This window comes from Epinephelus fuscoguttatus, linkage group LG16, assembly GCF_011397635.1.
Source record: "Epinephelus fuscoguttatus linkage group LG16, E.fuscoguttatus.final_Chr_v1".
Taxonomy (NCBI): Eukaryota; Metazoa; Chordata; class Actinopteri; order Perciformes; family Serranidae; genus Epinephelus; species Epinephelus fuscoguttatus.
Window position 1 is genome coordinate 9,666,619 of NC_064767.1, and position 24,260 is coordinate 9,690,878.

At 42.1% G+C, this 24,260-nt stretch overlaps 1 protein-coding gene across 2 annotated transcripts in view; it reads left to right on the top strand.

Moving 5' to 3' along the window:
* Positions 1 to 24,260, top strand: part of slc8a1b (solute carrier family 8 member 1b) — a 211,994-nt gene that overhangs the window by 127,828 nt on the left and 59,906 nt on the right. The window contains exon 5 of one of the 2 annotated variants that reach the window (XM_049600990.1): positions 17,269 to 17,375. In XM_049600990.1, the coding sequence (XP_049456947.1) occupies positions 17,269 to 17,375 (107 nt within the window). Of the gene's footprint in view, positions 1 to 17,268; positions 17,376 to 17,719; positions 17,830 to 24,260 lie in introns of both variants that reach the window. The other variant, XM_049600989.1, reaches the window with a different exon arrangement.

Sequence of the window (24,260 nt, forward strand, 5' to 3'; positions counted from 1 at the left end):
ATATTAAAACACTTGTCTGTACTTTTTAAACTGCGCGACTCACCAGCCAAATAAAAGCTTTTTAATCACCTGGGAATGCGTCCTCGTTTTGCCACTAAGAAGATATCCTTCCACTTTCTTAAGCCTTTTCTTTTGACATCCGACAGTTGCAGTGTTTTCCATCACGCTTCAGTTTGTATTCCTGCAGCACAAAATGCTCTTTAGCACTGTTTAAATAAACAGTCACTGCCTTAGGTTGGAGAGTAAATGCCCAAAGAGAGACAACATGACATCACATCTGCATATCCTCAGTCGAGTTTGATAGGAGTTTAGTGATCTTTGGTGTCAGTACCTCAGAGTTCAAGAACAAGGTCTTCTTTCTAGAGTCTGCATGCAACAGGAAAGTTGCATGCATTCAAGCAACAGTCTCTGGAGTAATATTATGGCAGGCTATAATAGATTTGTTTGTGCAAATCAAATGGACTGCACTTGTATAGCGCCTTTATAGTCTTCAGACCACTTAAGGAGCTTTTTACACTTTATGCCATTGGGAGCGATTTGAGGCTCTGTATCTTACCCAAGGATACTTAAACATGCAGACTGGAGGAGCCAGGGATCGAACCGATCAATTCAGGTGTGTCAGATTTTTAAGGAAAGTGAATTCCCGGCCCAGACATTTTATTTTGAAGTTCCATTTCCTGCTACTTGATAGAAACAGCAAACTAGCTTGACGATATGGACTAACGCAAGTATGACACTGAATCATAGATTCTATAAGGATGGACGACATCTTAGTACCAATGTTCTATCTTAGTACCAATGTTCTTATGTTTTTATGTTTTATCTATAAATTTGCACTAACGGGTTTGCTCTGCAGTTTCGCTGTACAATGTACAATGACAATAAAGATCTATTCTATTCTATTCTGACATGACAGCTCCCCAGAAGTAAAACATCTCGATCGCCCCCTGGTGGCTGGCTGCAGTGTAGGTCATAAAGCCTGCCCTCCATGTTTGGGAATGGGTCATAAGCCAAACTAAAAAACACACAAAGTACACATCAAATAAATAACGGGACACTTTATATTTTCGGAGGTCGCTACTGCGCAGACTCTGGCTCCAAATGATGTCACCAGAACAAGATGGCAGCGCCTGTATCCCGCTTGTTTTAGCTTCACTTCTGTACAGTGGGGGGAGACACATCGTCCATGTTTAGATACAGTCTTTTCGCTGAATGTATTAAACTGTGTGGACCTTGAAGAGACATCTGGACCCTGTGGCTGCAGTTGGGAGCTACTGCTCTAGTTACTATGCATGACAACATTATGAAAAATGCAGACATGTCTCATCAGTGTTCTGTGGAGCTGTAGGGTGATGGTAATTTATTTTTAGTAATTAATTCATGGAAGCACTGTACCTGTACTTAATATACATGCAAGTTAGGAATAGAGGTAGAAATAAACATGGACAGTGGTGTAAGAATTACCATAATAATCCCCAAAGACAGTAAAGAGTCCATCTGCAACTGAGAAAAATAAGTCTGTATCTGGCAGGAGAGCAGGAGCACAGAGAGCAGAGCTTTTTAACCTGGTACGTTAGCTCTGATAAAGCCTCAATTCTGAGGTTGGAGGTATGGTTGAGAATCCTATCAGGAAGCAGTTGGTAGAAAGGAGGTGTTTTCACTTCTCCAGTTGTGGCTTGTGGCTCCAGAGGCTCTTCAGTCCACTTGACTGTGCGTCACTCTCCATCAGCGCTGATCCCATCGCGCAACTTAGAGCTCATAAACAGCCTGGAAATGATGGAGCGCTGCAGCTGGTTTGGCAGCATCAGCTGATTAGCATTCACATCCCATCATACCTTTCTCTTCTGCTGCCTCTTTCTCACACACACACACACACACACACTCACTTCTCTTTCTCCCCAGTCTCATTATGAAGCGGTGGGTTCATACATATAGAACATGATATTATGCACCATATTTAAGTCTAACTTTGTTCTGCAGCCTCTCCATCTGTCTCCCCCTCGCCTCCTCTTAACCAACCTCAAACTGTTTTCTTGCTCTAATTGCAATTATAAGATGAAGTTGTGTGTGTGTGTGTGTGTGTGTGTGTGTGTGTGTGTGTGTGTGTGTGCGTGTGTGTGTCCAGTGCTTGCAAATTGCTGAGCTCAGTCAAATCTCACTTTGTCCTGACTGGAATGACTAAAAACGCCATTAATTAATCACTCTCTCTCTCTAGTTTAACAAATTACAATCTCCAAGCTGAGTGTTAGAAAATGGCAGGAGGGGAAAAAATCCCTGAGATAAATGGAGTTAGGGATTAAGTGTGGAAACAGGTTCGGCCACACCAGCATTTAAAATGTAAAATTTTGCAGCAATATTTGGATGGAATTTCCACAATCAGTGTATTTGTTTGCAAGGAAGAAGTAAATCTGTGCATCTGTATTGGATTTAACTTCTGTGAACTTTAATATGCACAGTGGATCAATAGCAACCAGTCTGGACAGTGCTGATTTATAAACTAGTGTGACCTCTGCGAGTCAAAAGGAAGGAAGCTGTTTTGCACAATCTGTGCTCCTATGCCGGCAGCGGTGTTGTGCTGCTGGAGTGCACCGGAACGACACTCCCCCACCTTTTTTTTTCTCCAAGTGAGGAAATATAATATTTGCAGTTCGTATAATCTGGTTGAATTGTTGAAGATGCAGTCATCAGTAACGCTAATGTGACACAAGACAGACAATAAAAATAAAAGCAAATGGTGAAAGTCGTCATATTGACTCTTCACTGACGAAGACCAGGCCAGATTTATAATAGATGGGTTAAGGTGTGGAAGGAAGGATGAAGGGATGATGGGGTGAGGTTCGAGGGATGAGAGGATGAAGGGATGAGAGGGTGAAGATAGAGAGATGGGGGGTGAAGGGTGAAAGATGAAAGGATGAGAGTCAAGGGATGAAGCGATGAGAAACAAGGGGTGAGGGTTGAAAGGATGAGGATGGACGGATGATGGCGTGAAGGGATGGGGAATGAGGGATGATGTGATGAAGGGAAAGAGGGATGAAGGGAAGAGGGTTGAGGTTTGATGTGATGAGAGGATGAGGAGTGAGGGTTGAAGGGATTAAGGATGAAGGGATTAGGTTCAAGGGATATGGGGATGAGGGTAGAGAGATGGGGGATGAAGGGTCAAAGATAAAGGGATGACGGGATAAAGGGAATGAGGGATGAGGGGAACAAGGGATGAAGGGATGAGGGATGAAGCTACCAAGGTCAAAGGATGATGTGATGAAGGGATGGGGAGCAAGAGATGAAGTGATGAGGGTCAAAGGTATTAGGGATGAGGGGATGAAGGGATGAGGGTCAAAGGTATAAGGGATGATGGGTTGAGGGGAATGAGAGGATGAAGGGATAAGGGGGTGAGGATAGAGAGATGGGGGATGAAAGTGTCAGATGAAAGGATGAGGGTCAAGGGATGATGGGATGAAGGGAATGAGTGATGCGGGATGAGGAACAAGGGGTGAGGGTTGAAAGGATGAGGTTCGAGGGATGATGTGATAAAGGGATGAAGAACGAGAGATGAAAGGATGAGGGTCAAGGTATGATGCAATGAAGGAATGTGGGACAAGGGACAAAGGGATGAACTGATGAGGGGATGGGGGTAATAGGTGGGGGTTGAAGGGTGAAAGATGAAAGGATGGGGGTCAAGGGATGATGTCATGAAGGGACGTGGGACAAGGGATGATGTGATAAAGGGATGAAGAACAAGAGATGAAGAGATGAGGGTCAAAGGGATGAAGGATGAAGGGATGAGGGAATGAGAGTAGAGATGGGGGGTTGAAGGGTGAAAGACGAAAGGATGTGGGTCAAGGGATGATGTAATGGAGGGACGTGGGACAAGGGATGAAGAACAAGAGATACAGAGATGAGGGTCAAAGGGTCAAGTGATGAAGTGATGAGGGGATGAGGGTAGAGAGATGGGGGATGAAGGGACGAGGCAGCAAAGCATCCCTTCATTTCATAGTTATAGGTGACCAATATTTGTAAATTTGCAAATGTGGTGCCACCAGCACTGGTCACATGACCTTTGAAGCGAACCACAACTCAACTGTGCATGTGCACGTGTCATAGGTGCTGCTGGTACTGAAACAAGTGGCACTACATGCACACGACAAAATTCAACTCAAGGTAGTTGCCATTTTAACTGACTTTAGCAAGTTCGCTAGCTGTAAGAGCATTTTCTGCCTCTTCAGTGACTATTGGATTAGGTGATGTACAATCGTTGGGGGGAAGTACCAGGATGAAGTCACAGCCCAGTACAGAGGAGAAGAAAGGAGCTCTGAAAGTGACGAGTGCAACCATGTTCCCATCCTGCTAGCATGTTAGCCGTTAGCTTACCAGCTGCAGTAGTTCCTAAACCATGGATGTGATGGTGGCCAGTCTTCTTCCTCCTCTAACACACAGTCATATGTGTTTCTAATCAGATTTACAAGCTCCCCAAAGACGTTTTCTGTGTGTGTGTGTTTATGGTTGTGTGTGCACATGTGTGAGGGAGTCCCCAGGATTTTCCAAACTCCTTATTAGGTTAACAAGATATACTAGGAATGAAGGGAGGGGGGGTGCTGAAGGAGAAAGAGGGAGAAGATTGGGAAACTCCCTGTGATGATAGAAAATAGTTTAAAAGTCGCAGAGGAGGGTCTGACGCGCACACACACTTACACTCTCAGGCACTCCCACACACACACACACACACACACACACACACACCAGTTGGACAAAAATGGAAACTGGCTGCTTGTTTATGGCTTCGTCAACTGTTTTGCATAGTGCTGTCCAATGAAAATGACCATTATCATAAACATTATTTTTATGGCCCTGTTTAGTATCAGACTGATAAAGTGACTCTGAGCTGAGAAAACACGCAAAATGGCTGTCGCTGCAGTTCCTCAACAACCCTCTGGCTGAGCTGAGAAGGCTGTAAAAGCTCCTCAAAGGAAACACAAACGGGTTATTGAGCTCAACTTTTTTCTACAATGGATGAATCCAGGGAAAAGTTACAGTGCCTTCGACAGCTGGCTGCTGGAAGCTTCCCAGTCAAACCTTGATTTGTGTTTTCCCTCTGGGCATTGGAGAATCTAACCATAACCATATTTCTCACTCATAACAAATATGTTTTACCACAGGTTTGAGATTGATTTTCTTCCTCCCAGGCAGCCACCAGTTTTCATTTAATTTCATTAAAGTATAAAAATAAACTTGCAGAGATACATAATCAATAACAGCGAGCATTTGGTTTTTTGTGTTACGTCAGTTATGATATTATTACAAGGTAATGAAGTAAAGCTTTGTTGCTGCTGCGTTCAGGGGATCTCTGGCTTCTCAGATCTGAAACATTTTCAATACAAGAAATTGACAATTACATTACTTTTTTTAATCTAGAACTTTAAAAACTCAAAGAGGAGTTTTTAACTGTATTAACAACTACAATGTTGTACAATATTGAAAGTTAGGAGTTGAGAAATCAGCAAAGAGGCATTACAAATACACACAATAGCCCTTTTTACGTAGAGATCACTCTATAGGCTCACTACAAAGTCCCTTTATTACACTGCTTCTGCTTTCTATTTAGCTCCAGTGTGTGCTTTTATGCTCAGTTCAGACCAAAGATTAGTGATGAGTTGAAACAGACAACTACGTGCAATGTGCCGTTCTGCAACATTCTGAAAATGTTCCGTATCACACCAATGCAACTAGATGAGATGGTGTATCATCTCTATGCAACAGCTCTCTGTACTTCTGTTCTGATTTGCAGCTTTTCGGGTTTATTTTGTAGCTGTATATAATTTGTAGCTTCCTAAAATATGAATGAGGACAGTGATAGTGAGATACTGACTACAGCTGCATTTTCAGTAGTGATGAAACGGCAAAAAACGAAACAAAACGAGTATCAGATGGACTGTGTTTATAATAAATACGCCACAATAATATAAGTAAGCAGCGCCAATTAATCAGCTGGTGAGAATGTGCGTGTGTGAGGGGGCATAAGCACATACGGCGAGCAGCAGCAGCAGCGACCCACCGTCCGACACCAGTACACCGTGAGGTCAGACTGGCTGAAACAGGTGACATGCTTTACGTTCTAAAACCAGCCGCCAGTGATGTGAACAGCTGAGTTGCAGGTGACACCATCAGCCGGCTTGAGTCGAGTTCAGACCGGCCAGCTCACACCGCTGCCACTTTTCTCTCTGCAACTTTCTAAATCGTCTTTGTCTTTTCGTGAATCATTGGTCTTAACTGGGCATCTGCAACACTTTATATATAACAATAACAATTTAAACACATGAAAATAACAATCATTACCGTCCCTGTTATGTGGCAACTGATCTCACCCTCTGCTCTGAGTATAAGGAGCTCCCCGACCTTTTTTCAGCAGCTGTTCTTCTCCTCTGAGTTAGCAGCTAACTGCTACCAGCTGCTTTTTAAATCGCCCAGCAGCGGGTTGCATGCATGACACATTGTCAAAGCATCGTACCCATCTCGTTGATCTTGTTGGAGATCTGCATTCTACTGAGTGCACTTTATTTAACACTGGATCAATACGCCTGAGGATTTGTTCCAAAGACTGTATCTGTGTGAGAAATCTGAAATTAAAAAGTATGTTCCCGCCATTTCACCGTTCTGTGATCGCACCTTTTATAAAGAACAGTGAAGCAGAATAATGTGACATTCCCACCTTGAACATGCAGTGTGAACAGGGCTATTAACAGCTAATGATGTTAAAATAATCTGCTAAATAAATCCCCTGATATTCTGCCTTCATGAATTCATCTGTGGTAGCTGTATTTTTTACGTTATCTTGCAAACAAATTCACTTTAATTGAATTTCAAGTTACATTAATTGAATTAAATGTTCTCTGCTTTAGAGCTCTGCCTGAGGCGCTCAGTCTACTGTTTTAATTCTTTATAAGGAAATGTATTGATGATGTGACAAATTTATAGCTGAACACATTAGACAATCAAGATTCCAGTGATGTCTTCCCACGAAACAGCTGCCAGACAATGAGTGTTTGAAGTGTTTGAAGAATCAAAAGCTGCAGTGACATGATAAATGTTAAATCAGACTCTGTGACTCTCAGCCGACCGCACAGAGTAACAGAACAAACATCTTATAATAAGAGGGACAGAGAGGCACACGGAGATAAATTGGGATCCCTGAGGTCCGTGTGGGACCTACGGCGGCCCTGCGGCAGGTGTGTGTGTGTGTAACCTTTTTTGTGTTTCCATTAGCCTCCATAAAGTCAGGATTATGTGTATTAGTGAGCAGACTGGAGCTTATTAGAGGAGGCCTGGCTGAGCACTGTCAGGCTATTGTTGTGGTTTAGCACTGCAGCCAACATCATTATCAGCTTTGTCTTATAAAACCACCGCATGTAAACACCACACACACACACACACACACACACACACACATACTAAGCGCTCTCTCTATTAAGCTGTGTCACACATAAGCATTTACACGCTCCCGCTAATAAAATTACTGTCATGTTCACATTTGCATTAGTGCAGACAAACACACACTCTTGTCCTCCGTATGTCAAACAGTGGCTCTTAATGTATAAGCTGAACCTGCACAGACTGTAAATACACACACAGACACATCCATACTAACACTCTTTCATCCATTCCCGCAAGGACACACCACACACAATTGCACTCACAAACACACACACCTTCTTTTGTTTAGTCTGCGACCGAAGTCCACCCACCAGCAATCTGTTCCACACAAACAAACCAGTTCACAGTCTGAAAAGCCAGCCTTTTTACACACACACACACACACACACACACACACACACACACACACCTCTCCCACTTTTCCACTCACATTTAAACTACAACAGGTTGGACAAAAGATGCATGTGAACACACACCAACTGTGTAAACGTGATGAAACATGTCATTTTTATCGACATGTCAGGATTACAATCACAGCTACACACACACAACGATAAACACACAGGTTTGTTCCATCACTGTCATGTAACTTGGATCTGATTGTCCCCTTATCCGGTGTCCTACACACACGCACACACACACACACACATCAACCAGCTGAGCGGCAGCATTTTTTCCTCAAACCTAAAATAAAGCTGTGGTTCCCAAACTCAAATTTTCCGATCCAAATACGTCGCTAAGGCAGGTTGCTGAGGAAAGGGGAGTGACCGGCGCTGCGCTGCCAGCGGTGCTTTACAACTTCCTGTGTATTTGTGTTTGTGTGTGTGAGGCAGAGGAAAGTGCTTTGTTGGTGTCAAATATGTGCCATGCAACAGAGAGGCTCTCTGGGTAACCGCACACTGGCAACTTTGTTTTCTCAACAAGATCCTAGATACAGTACAAACCTAGAAAGCAAACGTTTAAATAGCAAATGGAAAAAACAGCTCAAAGACAGCATGCGAAAGGCCTTTTACTTTGAAGTCGTAGTGGCAGAGGCAATCACAGTGGAGTTGTAGGAAATGCTGCAGTTTGTTTCAGGTCAAAGAACCTGTTACTGATGACAACATAGCCCTTGTTCATATCCATTTATGGCAAATCCAGATTGTATTGAGACTGATCTTAGAAAGTCTAGACAGCAAAAAACCACATGAAAAGCATTTCCTGCAAATCAGATCCAAACCACATTTGGAGGTGGTTTAAAATGTCATTCCAATCACATTTCTACAGATGTTTCAAATTGGATTTCAAAGTATAATGGCATCACTCACAACATGACACAAAACAACAACGACAACATCAGATCTAGAGTGATACATAAGTTACTGCCTCAAGCGAGGGAGCTCAAGTATCTCTGGGTCTTGTTCACGAATGAGGGTAGAATGGAGCGTGAGATGGATCGGCGGTTTGGTGCGGCTTCTGCAGTGATGCGGGCGCTATGCCGGACCGTCGTGGTGAAGTGGGAGTTGAGCCAGAAGGCAAAGCTTTTGATTTACTGGTCCGTCTACGTCCCAACCCTCAGCTATGATCATGAGCTCTGGGTAGTGACCGAAAGATTGAGATTGCAGATACAAGCGGCAGAAATGAGTCTCCTCCGTGGGGTGTCTGGGCTCAGCCTAGAGCTCTACTTCATGTCGAAAGGGGTCAGTTGAGGTGGTTCAGGCATCTGATCAGGATCATCCTGGGCACCTCCAGTTAGAGATGTTCTGGGCACCTCCCACTGGTAGGAGGCCCCGGGGCAGACTCAGAACACACTGGAGGGATTACATATCTCATCTGGCCTGGAAACACCTTGGGGTCCCCCAGGAGGAGCTGGAAAACGTTGCTGGGGAGAGGGACGTCTGGGGTGCTATGCTTGGCCTGTTGCCCCCACGTCCATGCTGCAACTAGCAGAGAGAGACAGCATGTGTAGCGTGTGTGGACAGGACATGCATGTGTTGGTCGCGTAGGTGACACAAGGCAGCTCGCTGAATTGCAAATGGCGGTAATAAGTTAATGGAACAAAAGTCTACAAAACTCATATTAGCAGTCCAAACAAGATGAAATCATGGCTAAAATCATATATTAAATTTACACATATAGTTTAACAACAAGACATAAGTAAGTGCACTTTTACCTCTGTTACACACGGAGAACATCAATCCATGGACAGACACCAAAATAAATTTTCTGCAGTTGTTTGGAGGGCGAAATGATGGCCCTCCATTTCTCATGCTTCTGTGTTAAAGAAGCTGCAGCGTAGCTATGAGTTACCGACGCCTACATAGTTACCACAGCAACCCATGCAGATAGGTTGGTGACGTCTGGACACACAATTATGATCCAAACACTTGGAAATAACAGTGCAGACGGTCTGTCTGAAAGATCGATTTGAGAGAAAAATCTGAACTGCCTGTTGTCTGAACTCAGACATACACTCCAAATTATAGATTATATATGTAGTTTGTGCTTCTGAGTTTCTTTTGTATAAATGACAACAATAAAAGCACACACTCCAGGAATCAACTGCACATGCTTGTGGTTTTAATATATTTCCCATTCGTAATGTAAGATGTTACGTAAGAAACAGGCACATTTGTTTTTTAAACAGCTTTCTGTGGCTTATTTGATATAAATTCGCTTAATCTCCAGCAATAAAACTGACAAACATTGCGACAGTTCTTTCCCTGTGCTGTTTCAACTTCTAGTGTTCTCTCTTTGGAAATAAACAATTTATTGTTATCATGGAACATCAGGAACGTGAGGGTAATTTATGTTTACTCCTTTAAAAGAGCTCAGACAGTCGCCACTTCTCAAAGCATCATGGCAAATATTCAGGGTCCAAACTGTCGGAGCACCCGGAGCCAAAAACCTGCAGAAATCATTTATCTTATGAAGAGGCAAGGGTGGAAAATCATGACAACAGAGACATGAACAAACTTGATGAGCAAAAAGGAAAAGTGGAGGTCACCAACGTGAACAGACAGTGATATTATATTTTTGGCACGTTCAGATCACCTGCTGGCAAAGGTGCGTGACTGTATCCACTGTGTCAACATAACCAAGTCAAGCTGTTTATTCCATTATTTCTTACCCTGCAGGCTAATTCTAGGGACGTTTTCTCTATTTGAGAGTTTCAGTGAAATGTTTTGTAAACTCAGACAGAGGCCAAGTGTTAAAAGTGTTGCAGGAATCTTGTTTATGAAAGACAAAGGAGAGAAACGACAGATGAAACAGCGGGAGAGAAAGAGGAGATGGAGTGTGATGGAGAAGTGTTGAGATCGGTCGCAGCTGCTCAGATGTTCACTTGGTTTTTTTTTAATGCTTTTTTTTTTTTTTTTTTTTTTTTTTTGCAAAGTTGGATGGAGGACATCTCTGTGGAAACACAGATGTGCACGCATCATGGTCCCTGGAGTAATGTGTGTGTGTGTGTGTGTGTGTGTGAGGTTGTGCCTGTGCATGTTTGAATTCCTGCAGCTTCAGTGTGTGGGCGTGAAAGCATGCTGGTGTGACACAAATGTGAATGCTGCCATGCTAGTGTGATACCACCTCTGTCTGTGTGAGGCTGTGTTATGGTATTTCTCTCCCTGTGAGGACAAACTTGGCTCGCATGCCTCGAGAGTTTGAACATTTTTGGGAAAGTTTTTGCCGGGCTTCTTTTAGAAGGGCTTTTTGAGAGTCATGGTTTTAAGGTTAATGTCAGGGTGAGGCTGGTTGTGTGCTTACGCAAGTGGCCGACTCCATTGTGAACATTTATACTTGTGTGGTGGTGTGTCGAGGTCACTCTGTAATTACACTGCCACACTGTAAAGTGCTGTATAGTTTGATTGATTCAAAACACACTTAAAACATTATCCATCTGAGAGAAACAAGACCATCCTGATGGTGTGAGCTCAACATTCTGTTCAGTCTGGCCCTGCTGCTGCCTCAAACACTTTCAGTAGGCAGGAGTACTCACCTTGAGAGACAAACTCCTTCAGCCGGTCAGTGTAACAAAACACCTGGAAACATCTTCGTCATCATCAGCTTTGTCAAATCCAGTCAGAAGAACGGCAAAAATGTCTTTAACCGCCAAGAAACTCCACAACTGCACACTCTTGTTCTTGTTCAATTGCTGTTGTTGACTTTATTTCTGCAATAGCTTTACTTATTGCTGTGTTTACTCTACTAGCAAGCAGGAGCCGCCATTACTGTTCTGCAAGCTGCTGCCTTGATATTACGTCATCAGCTGCAATGCAGTCCCTGATTGCCTGCTTTCATTGTCTACTACAGTGCGGACCCCTTATTGGACTGGATTTTAATTTCAGGAAGTGTTTGGGGTGGCAGCGGGGCCAGACTAATACAGGCAGTAAGACAGAATGCTGAGCTCACGCCATTGGGCTAATTAAACACAGCCTAATAGCGCAATATTAAACAAAAGTCTACAAAATTTGTCTCCATTGTAACTCACAGAGTTCACAGACAAAACTCTTGTCTTTGCTACAAAAGTTTCCCCACAAATACAGCATGCTAACATGATTAGCATAAGCCTACAACGTTTTACATTGCATAAATTAGCATAGCAGCTAGTGGAGTTTTCTTATACTCATATGAAGCCAGGGACAACAGCAACATTTAAAGTTAGCATCACAAAATTTGACTGCATTGTATCTCACAAGGTGCACTGACAAAACAACTGTCTTATACTAGACATTGTTTTCCAAACAAATACAACATGCTAATGTTATTAGCACAAGCCTATGACATTCAACATTGTATAAATTAGCCTAGCGACGAGCAGAGATTTCCTCTGTTCATATGAAGCCAGGATAAATCACACACAAGAATTAAAATGCTATTTTTGTGGAGGCTTTACTGTCTTCACAATTTCTTGTTTCTTATCTGTGAAATTAAAGTAAATAAAAGCTTCGTTGTCACTGAGGGAAATGGTTTCAGCTTACAGAAACAGACAGGAGGTCTGTGTCACTATGGTGTGTAGTTACATTTCTGGGGAGGTGTATGTCATGCTATGGCGTACAGAGACTACGCCATAGTTACGGCGTATACATTCTGCAAAAGGTTCAGGTTCAGGTCAACATAAAGGACGAAGGAATGCAGTGTGTCAGTGAGGGTCCTCACAAGTATAGAAGTACAAACCTGCCTGTAGAGTGTAGAGTGTGAATTTTACATTCAATGTGCCACCATGACGAGTTTCCCAAAACATTTCATACTCTATTACTCTTACTGAACCATCACCTGGCACACACACAGACTCACACAGCGAGAGAAACATTTGTTCACACTGCCGTTACTGTATATACAGTTTGTAGATAAACATGTGATCAAATACAGACACACAGAGAGACACAGCTCGCTACAAACACTCGGGTCACTGTGTAATATCAAAGTCTCCAACACACACATTACTATACACACACACACACACACACACACACACACGCACAAACAAATCAGGGCAGTGTGTGTACAGTGTGTGACCTCTTTCTCTCTCTCTCTCTCAAACACACTCACTTGTCAGTATGCACTCACACACACACATCATTGGTCTGGAAACAATCTTCCCCACCCCTGTTGGTTACCCAAACATTGCGTTGCCATGGCAATGGGACAGCGTACTGTACAGCCAGCATGTTTGTCATGTGGAGGGAAGTGTGTGAAACAAGAAAGAGGGGTGCAGATAAAGACGATGGAGGTGGATGAATTATTTCTGCACTGATGCTCTGTCTCAAGTATATGAGAATATGTGTGTGTGTGTGTGTGTGTGTGTGTGTGTGTGTGTTTGCAGCGCGATGGTCGTGTGTGAGGTTTGCCAGCTTCAACAGAGGAGTCATCATTCCTGAACTGGGGGGAAATAAGGAGTCCCCCAGTCTGCCTCTGTAAAACTGATTCATTTGTTCATTTTTATGGTAATATATGACGTTAAATCAAAATTTTTATTATCTTTCCAGAGAGCAAGTCTTTTAAGTTTCACACATCAGAAAGTCGTCAGTGGTAAAACGGTTTACAAAGGCATTAAGAGATTAGGTTAATGATGTAAAAACATTGCTAATGGGAAAGAAATGTTTTTGTTTTTTAAAAGGAAATAGGGCCCAAAATCCTCTTCGTCTGAGATGTGTGTTAACTGCTGCAGACTTTTAATGAGAGCTTTGATAGCAAAGTGGATGCAAATTGACGAGGACGGTGCAGCTACTCAGGGAGGACGCCCTCTATAAGAGAAGGAGCCAATCAACAAGTTGGTAAAGCTCAATGAGGCACAGACTTTGTGCTGTAAAATGCTGCACCACTCATAATAAGCCTTGTAAGTAGTCGTAGCAGCAGTGATTTCCCCACTGGGACTGCAAACACTGCTCCTCCCTGAGCACTTCCACTTCATCTAGGTTAAGTGCCTTGCTCAAGGGCTCCACCTTGAGGCAGGGGAGGGTTTTACTCCATCACTTGAGCTGCTTCAGCTGTGAGTGTTAAGTGGCAGCCTGTAGGCCAGAAGGTGAACAGTCTCTGTCTGCTCTTACAGGACAGTGATAAATGAACTAATCCCTCTGGCGTAATGAGTTAACCCCTGGTGAATGTGTGTGTGTGGTTGTTTGCATATGATATTTTAATGGTTTGCCCTCCGCTGTGTTGGTGTTGTGCAGCTGGCAGATTGACCCGTTTGCTATTGTGATTAATTAGATGATTAGTAGGCTGCTTCATGTCTTCTGTCATCAGTGAGCTATGATGGGGATGCCAGCGCTGTTGGTGTTAGGAGGTTCAAATGTTGATTTAGTCATGCACTTTGTAGGTACTTGTGCTTTACTTGAGTATTTCCATTTGCTCATTTCAGAGGAAAATTCTTGTACTTCAACTCTGTTAAATTTTTTGTGAACCTGCTTTATTCTGTGTTTCACCAGTTTAAATCACTGGGTCTGTGTGTAAGGCTGCTTTCAGACCTAGAGTTGTCTCCTTTGGTCTGAATCAGGGACTGATTGTGTTCCAAAGTTGTATAATTGCCTAGAGTTGGTTCGTGTTCTCACGGCAGCATTTACAAGCAGACCACATCAAATGCCTTGTGTGAGAAAGCTGCTCTTGATTGGTCAGAATTTCCATGTGGGAAAAATCCAGGAAGTAAAGCAAATGTTGAAGAAGAGTACACTTGCAAGATAAATGTGACACTTTCTAATGTCACAATGGAGGGACAACTACGCAGGTTGATTTTAGCGCTGCTCATCGTGGACTATATTGCTGTCATTGTTCATTTTAGTCAAACCATACAGTTTGAAAACGAGGCGCGGCTCCAACTAGAAAACAATGTTTTGATGCATTGGATGTGCTGAATGTGCATATCAAGGCAGTACAGGAGGAGGTGCACATTAATAATCCTCCAGGACTGTGACATGCTCATGTTTAACCCAAACAATGTGTCATGTGACTGCAGTTGCTTCACATCCAGGTCAGAACACCTTCTCAACACAAATGAACCGCACCAGAATTCGGACGAAGACCACGGTCTCATTGTTGTCTGGTTGTTTTGTGCACACCCAAGTGTGACTGCTGTGTTCACACCTGCCCAAACAAACTGCACATAGAGGGCAAACGAACTTGAGTACGATTGAACCGAACCAAACAGGGCAGGTGTGAAAGCACCCTCACAGAGTCAGACACCCTCTATGGATAATTCAGCTCCCAGTAAAACCTGAATATCTGGATCTTGAGTCACCAGAGAAAACAGGAGATCGCACATTAGCAGGTGCTAGGTTAGCTGCCTGTCTCTGACGTGCCACACAGTGTCAGAGAAACACTGATTTGTAACGTCAAACTCATTTACTTAGTGTTTCCACTGGTTTTAATCATCTGGTCCGTTTGTTTTGGAGAGAAGGAGACCTCTGAGGATAGTCAGCACTGAAGGAATACTAACCGGGACTTGTTTAAGCTGGTTGCAGTCTGCAACCCTCACCACTAGACTCCACTAAATCCCCCTAAATCTTACACACTGTACCTTTACGCGAATATTACATCTCCACTTTTAGTACTTTATAGTGTTGTGTTGCAACTTTTATTTAGATCAGACTTCTTCCATCAGTGCAGACTGTATGCTAGATGAATGTAATGCTGCTAACACAGTGCTGGCTGAAGATTTAAAACAGGTTGCAGGCCTGCGATCAGCGATAATAGCTTATATAAGTGTGCATGTGTGTGCGTGTTTGTGTGTGTTCCCATTTCACACCCTATAGGCCAGATTATGAGTATTCTCTCAGATGTCTTTGTTATTGCCTGTAGTGGATTTGGATCAGGACACGGGTTTTGTTCCAGACTGGAAACACAGATAAACACACACATTCACACATACGCCCACAAGCACTCACACATACACACACTGTGTACCGCTCCATAGCTCTGTGACCTCAGATATTAGCTTTCCTGCCAAACATGACTGAGGCCAAGTGCCACAGCATAGTCACACACACTCTGCTGAGTCTTACTGGAGCATTTGGTTGGTCAAGAATAGGAGCAACACTTGGCGGTGAAGTATTGGTGAAAACTCAGAGAGAGAAATCATTGGCTGGTCGTTGGTCATCGGCAGAATGCAGGCTGCTTTATTGCTGTTTACTAAATCAGACATTGAATGGTTTGGATACGACAGAACTATCTGTACGTGTGGCACTGACTTTTTTGTAATATATTTCAGCAAGTTGTTGCACCAGACGTGATGTTGCTTATAGTTGTGGCATGTTCGGTGTACTATTGTACTGATTCCTGAGCAGTTTCTCTTGGCTTCACTCATAAACGAACTGGTTATATTGGTGTCTTACATGTGTCTTGTTAAAGGTGTTAATTGAAGGTGTTAATTGCAGCAGCAGCAGCAGTTTCTTTCTGTTAAATATACTCACTCCTCATTGCTATTTTCCTGCTCAGTCTCTCCTTTCATTGCGCATGCTCTTGGATGATTTCCTATTCTTCTAATGTCTAATGACGTGTCTATATGCTGGTCTGTTCACCTTTGAGGATTGCGGTATGCGTCAGTTTGCTGTGAATTCAGCCAAAAATATGAAAAGAATCCACAATTAATTTGCTAAAGCACTCATTTTTAGTTATTTCTTACAGTCTGAACATCACAACCTTTGACTGCAATCCTTCATTGGAGATCTTAATGAAAACCGAGTGCTTGGATCGGCTGAATTGACTGCAAATTGTCCCGGTTTCCCACAGGCATCTTTTGCTTTATAAATGTAGAATAATCCATTTATAAATTACACACATTCAGACTTCAACAATTGCCACTGCATTGGATTAGATCGTCAAATAATCTCATAGAAGTGGGAAGTAAATCATGTGTAAAATAGTGAAATTGGAAACCAGCCGCTGGATCCTGAAAGCTTCTTGATTGCACGAGCCAAATTTATCATCGTGATTCACGATTGTTCACCTGCCAAAGTGACTAATAGAGCTGGTAAACTCTCCAGCCACTGCCAGACTTCATTTAGCTTTTAGCATCCAAGTGACAAAGGTTTTTTTCTTAGGCTGATATCAGGCTGGAGCGGGAGATTGAATTGAGCTTTGAACAGGACCACAGGCTGGCAGGGTGAGGAGTTTATCAGATCAGTCTTGTCAGACTAATGTGAGCTGCTCCGATACCACACAAGATTAATCCTTCTTCAGATGTTATGGTTAGATGAGGTGGAAATATAAAGTTTTATCAGTATTAAAGGTAAAATGTTGGCGGTCTTGAAAGTTTAGGTGCCTGTGGGAAAACAAAGTGCTGCTCTTTTCTGTTTCCTCTTAGCTTTCCAGTTTCCAGACTGTCCTTTCCTGACTTTTCTTCCTTCTCCTCTTCTCTTCCTTCCTCCCCTTCCTCAGTAAAACCATCAAGGTGAAAATAATCGACGACGAGGAGTACGAAAAGAACAAAACCTTCTACATAGAGATCGGAGAGCCTCGCCTGGTGGAGAGCAACGACACCAAAGGTCAGGAAGGGGGTGAGCCTCCTGAACGTTGACCCCTCGACCCCAGAGTGTCCGCCACATTGCAGAGGCTGCATGTTCTCAACACGTGTAGGCACACAGGACGAGATCTTGATTTGCTCCTACCTCCTGATGTGTCCTCACTATGACGGTGAACATGCAGCAGGTTGTGGATCACCTCATCTCACCACATCCACTGCTCCACCTCGTGTGTGTGTGTGTGTTGTGTGTGTGTGTGTTGTGTGTGTGTGTGTGTTTTGTGTACATACCTTGCCATGATGTTTGTTTACCATGCATGCATTCACCACCTCCCTCTATGTGTGTGTGTACGTGTTTGTCCCATACAGGAAGACCCTAACCGTTAGGATCTTAGACCGGGAGGAGTACAATAAGCAGTCCTCCTTCTACGTTGTGCTTGAAACCCCCGAATGGAGACGCAGCGGGAAGGAACGGACAGGTGTGACAGCCAATCAGCACTGAGAATGCACTTCTTGGAGAATCCTGAATCAACAGGCCAATCACAGATTTAACTTTTTATCACCCATCAATGCAACACAAGATTTAATCACACTGTAGTCAGTTCATGCAGCTGATGTGTTGTTGTTTTTTTCAACAAGAAGAACATACTTTAAAAACTCTAAATTTCCACCTCAATGCACTGCGCAAATATAATAGAGGAGCTAATCATAGCCAGAAAGATCAAACTTGCTATGGTTGCTGGAGAAACATCTTAGAAAGCTATATAATGATGTACTGCCAGATGTTCATATTAAACATGGGTTAAGTTTCATATAATGAGGCAAACATGCTTAAAAGAAATCCCTCAGGCTTCCGAATACTCTTTTCCAAAGGGTTTTTTTATACTTCAGAGACAAGCTGACGTCAGCTTGTGAATTATTTCTTTATATCTGCTCCAGGCACACTACTGCTTGAGCAAGTCCAGTTGCCTACGATATAGCATTTAAGATTACCATGACCTGGATGACCTTCACCAACATGTTGCTCATCAGTTTGGGAAGAATGCCCTTCGACGGGTGCAGGAATTTGAAGGAACATCTAGGAAGCTGGCTGGTTCAAGGAACCACCTGTGTTTAAATTTGAAATGCAGGCAGCACAGGTTAATTCCTAACAGCCTATGCTTGGGTTCCATCGTGAAAGGACACAGGGCTGCAACAAGCAAGTCCAGATGCCTACAGTATAGCACTTAAGATTACTGCAGGTGTTTGCATTACATACACTGCTACATGTAGCTACGTGCTAATGTCAGGGAAACCTGTAATCTTGGTTGCCAGTGTTGCTAATATCCCCCTGATTTTGGATCATATTCCTGCTGGAATATGTTAGATTGTAAAGATATTGGTTTAGAAGCTGTTTTTGGAGATTTTTCACAAAAGAAAGTGTACAGTCATTCCCCAGCGACAAGTACATTGCTACATGTAGGTATGTGCTAACGTCAGAGAAACCTTTAACATTGGTAGTTGATGTTGTTAATATCTTCCTGACTTAGACATATCCGGTTGTGAAGATTTTGGTTTAGAAGATTTTTGGGGGGGCATTTTTCACAGTGTAAAGTTACGCTACACTCAGCCGGCTGCAAGTACCCTGCTACATGTAGCTACATGCTAACATCAGGGCAACCTGTAATCTTGGTTGCCAGTTTTGCTAATATTCCCCTGATTTTGGATCATATTCCTGCTGGAACATGTTAGGTTGTTAGGATATTGGTTTAGAAGCTTTATATATATATATATATATATATATATATATATATATGTTTTTTGTTTTTTGTTTTTTTTTCACAATAGAAAGTGTAGCTCTACTCCTTTAAAGTCATTCCCCAGCCACAAGTACCCTGCTACATGTAGCTACATGCTAACATCAGGGCAACCTGTAATCTTGGTTACTGATGTTGTTAATTTCTCTCTGATTTGGAATGTATCTGCTTGTGAAGATTTTGATTTAGAAGATTCTTGGGGGGCATTTCTCACAGTGTAAAGTTCCGCTACACTCAGCCGGCTGCAAGTACCTTGCTACATGTAGCTGCATGCTAACGTCAGGGAAACCAGTAATCATGGTTACTGATGTTGTTAATATTTTTGGATTATTATGGATTAGGTTTCATCTTGAACTTGTTAGATTGTAAAGATTTTGGTTAAGAAGCTTTCATTAGTGATACAAAAGACTCAGATATGCTGACCAATCAGAGCAGACCTTGCTTTTTCGGGAGGGGGGCCTGAACCTGTAAATGAGCACATAGGCCCACTTAAGTCCAATTAGTGCTATTCTAAAGTTGTAGTGCATGTATTGTATAATTCCCTGTCAGTGTAAAACAATTAATAGTGTTCATCTCTTGTGTAACAACTGCAAAAGAATTAGATTAGTGTAGTAACTGTATACATTTAGTATGTGGTATAGAATTGGGACACAGTGAACAGCACCCTCTACAGAAACCAACACTTCAATAACAGAAAACTCAGGAAAAACACTGATGCACACACTGTTTGATAGACAGGTGAACTGTGGCAAGTGCAGCACATAAATGCCAAAAATGGAGGCTAAGAGACAAGACGAGTAGGACATTACTGGTTAGAGGACATCACAGAGTAGGTGTGATATTTGTCTCAGTGGACTTTGTGCAGTTTGAATCATGTTTATTTTATGCAAAGCCTAATACAATAGCCCAGACAAGAGCACTTTAAAGTTGGCAAGAAAAATAAAGCACTTTACAACTGGCAACACTACAAGGAATAAAATCAAAGCATCAATTGCACTTATGCCACATTTCTAAAGTGACAAAACGCAGAGCTGCTCCCTGATCGCTTATGTTTTAACAGGCCTGTTGATTTGGGATTCAGGTTGAACACACACAGGAGCGATGCTGCTGCTCCCCTCTGTATGTCTCAGTGATTTCTTACTTTTGTTTCTACTTTTCCTCTGCTGCTTCTCCTCAGAGGTCTGTACCGAAAACTCAGTGGGAATCACACCTGTCCTCTCCGTTCTCCTTCTTTCCTTTACCTCTGCCCTGTTCTCTCATCATTTTTATGCTTCCAGATCTGTTCTCTGCTGGTGTTTGAAAATGTCACTGCTCTCCTAATACATCAATGGCACAAAAACATACATATAGAGATCATATCCACAGGGTGTTCACTGTGAGAATGAATGTAAATATGTTATTTTTATCCCACCAACGAATGCTCCTAACTCAAAAATGTAACTTGTTTTTTTTAGGCAACTAGCATAAGAAAAAACATTTTATTCTAAGAAAAACTGTTGCTATTACCAGGGGTGTTATTTGTGTTGTGGGTTTGATACAGTATTATCAGCACACATCATTTAGGACTAGTTTCTCTAATATCTATGGAAAAATATGAAAAAAAAAACATAAGAAAACTTCCACAATAGAAAGAGGTGAGATAGCATCCACAACACAGCTAGCCATATGACACAGTCTGAAAATGATCCGACTTCCTAAGCTATATAAACTATTTAAAAACCCACTGGATTATCAGAAAAATGTATCATCACAAAGCTGACAACAGCTTAGCTCATGAAATAATGTTTTGGAGAAACGTGGTTCTCACAGGACAGTGGTGATGTGCAAACAAAGAACTTTTACTTCTCTCTCAAGATTTACAAATAAAATCTGTCACAAAAAGACCATATTTCCTAAAAACAACCATAGTCAGCAAAGATAAAGGACAAATATACCCCTGAATCATGATATTAAGAGACAAAGACAAAGCTTAAAGAGAGTTCACCCCAAAATCATAGAGATGTCTGCCTTCTCTCCAATATAATGGAACTAGATGTCACTCAGCTTGTGGTGCTCAAGCTCCAAAAAATACATTTGAAAAACTTAACAGCAGTGTCACTTTCTGGAACTCATGACCCAGTTACTCAAGATAATCCATAGACCTTGTTGTGAGCAGTTTCATGTAGGAACTGTTTTCTTTTTACCGAACTACACCCACAAACTGTATCACCAGCAGATGAAGCAGCTATCTACTGCTAGCTCACAGGAGCTAGCTAACGTTATAGCTCAGTGGAGGAGGAAGCTGTTAATATTTACATCTCCCGCTGTCCCGAGCATGAGCCTCTCATCCATGAGTAGATGCACACTTCCCTCTGCACAGTGATACAGCTGGCAGTTGGGGTACAGTAGAAAGAAAACAGTTTCTATACTGAATAGCACCTGCTAATCGTATCACTGCGCAGAAGGAAGTGTGCATCTACTCATGGACAAGAGGCTCATGCTTGTGAATTTCAAGATGTAAACCTTGAAGGCTTCCTCCTCATCTGAGCTGTAATGTTAGCTAGCTTAGGTAAGCTAGCAGTAGATGCACGCTTCCTTTTAAAGTTGGTTGTTGGTTGTTTCTTTCTGTAGAACTACACTAATACTAATGCACACCTCAACTTTACGGCACAGCCAAAGAGAATGCTTTTTATGTTTACATCTCCCGCTGTCTCAAGCATGAGCCTCTCATCCATGAGTAGATGCACACATCCTTCTGTGCAGTGATACAGTTTGCGGTTGTAGTTTGGCAGAAGGAAAACAGTTCCTTCATGAAACTGCTCACAACAAGGTCTGTGGATCATCTTTAGTAACCGGGTCATGATTTCTGGAAAGAGACATTGCTGTTGAGTTTTTCAGATGTACTTTTTGGGGCTGTGAGCACCACAAGCTGAGTGACATCTAGTTCCATTGTGCTGGAGAAAGGACAGACATCTCTACAGCCGATATTTCCAACACTCTGCAACTCACTCCAGAACAATCTAGATTGATACAAAGCACTGCAAGTAAGAGGAGAAATATTTATTTTGATTTGAGGCTGAACAGTCCGTCTCATCTGGATCATATAACAACTGAAGCCTCTCCTCTTCAGTGAGACCATCACACCTACCTGTTTCTGTAGCTAATGGTCGTGTTACGCCGTTAAACACATCATTGTCAAATAAATTGTACAAATTGGTGCAATTAAGACATGGTTATGGTTTCAGATGTGCTCATGAGTGTGTGTAGTTTTAGATGTGTGGGTGTGCAACCTCAGTCACATGCTACATCTGTGCATGTGTTTTCCACTGTGTTCATCTGTTATCTCATCCGAGCTGCTCGTCTCCCCCCGTCTCTGTTACCGTCTAATGTAATATGGAGTTGTAAAAACACGGGCAATCTCCCACTTATTTATTGCCCTGCAAACACACACGTAGGCACACACAAACAAATGTGCTCTCAGCAGTAATTTTGATATTAACTCAGAAGCAAATTGCAGTTTTATTTAAGAAGAAAGAAAATAAGTGTTTTAAGTGAAACCAAATGCGTGTTAATGTGAGGTGGAAAGAGGATGTGGTTTAAGGTAAATCAGCTCAGTACAGTCTAAAGGGGGTTTTATGCCCTTAAACTCTACTGGGTACACTCATTAAAAGTAGCTCTATCTCTGTCACACACACACACACACACACACACACACACACACACACACACACAAGCACAGTCAGACACAGCGGTGCTATCACTGTGTTAATGGCAGCGTGTGTTTACCAGGCATCAGCAGTGTTTATAGTGATGAGAGGATCAAAGACAAGGGCTGGATATCACGTTATCACAGTCAGGAGATCAAACACACCTCCGGGATGCACAGAGACAGACACACACACATATATACACACACACGCACACAGTTTAGGGGCTGCAGTGGGTTGGTGTGTTTAATGAGTGTGTTTTATGAGCTGATGCGGTGGTTCTCTCTCTGTGCTAAATTAGCCCTGCATAGATCTTTATGGCCTCAGCCCATGACTGTGCACGTACACACACTTACTATCACACGCTTTTGTGTGTGTACACTTGTCTCTGTTGTCTGTGTGTGTTTGAAACAGCTCTGTGTGGAAAAACATCTTACAGCAGGTGTTTATTCAGAATGATGCCTTATTCTTTTGTCACTGGGTATTATCTGTGTAAATGTGCAGTTAATCACTGCATCGCTCAGTACTGACACATCATGATGATCCAACTGCAAGTTTTAATATATTTAAACAAAATAAAGCAAAATAATCGATGGTCAAAACTTCAACATTGATTCATCTTTCAGAATCAAAACATAATTCAACAGTGATTCCAACATAGTGTATGACGCTGATTCAGCAGTGAATAAACATTAAAATGCCTGCTGGGAGTGCACCAGTGCAAAATGCGACATACTGTTGCAGCCTTTTAACTTACAATCAACTTGGAAAAATTGTTTGGAGAGATTTTATTTTGGTTCAAAACTCGTTTTAATATTGTAATCTACTATATCACTAATAACAGTCTTTTTTAGTTATTTTAGTTTATAATTAATAGATTTTTTGTCTGAAGGGTTGAAAGGTTTAAGACGGTGTAGTGATTCTAAACCTTTTTCATGTTAAGGACGCGTTATTAAATAATTTTTTGTTTTTATTTAATCAACATAGACATAAGAAGCGTACATTTTCCATAATTAAAATTGACAGTGGATCTGTAGTCAACAGTCGTGCACTAATCAATACTGAAATCAATATTTGTAATTAGGCTGTAAAGAGCGATTAATCAGTTAAAGATGAAATAAATTTTCCGCATTTACAGCTTTTCATTTGTGAACATTGACGCTTGTACATATCAATACATATTTATGGCCAAGAGGTTTTTTTCTTATAGTGTCTTTACGATTATTATTTTATTTTTTTTTTTTTTAAAGGTCCAGTGTGGGATTTAGGGGAGTATATTAGTAGAAGTGGAATGTAATATATAAGTATGTTTTCTTTAGTGTATAATCACCTCAAAATTAGAATTGTCGAGCCATTTATTTCTACATGGAGAGTGAGTTCTCTTCCATGGAGATTGCTATGTTGCACCGCCACGTTTCTACAACACAT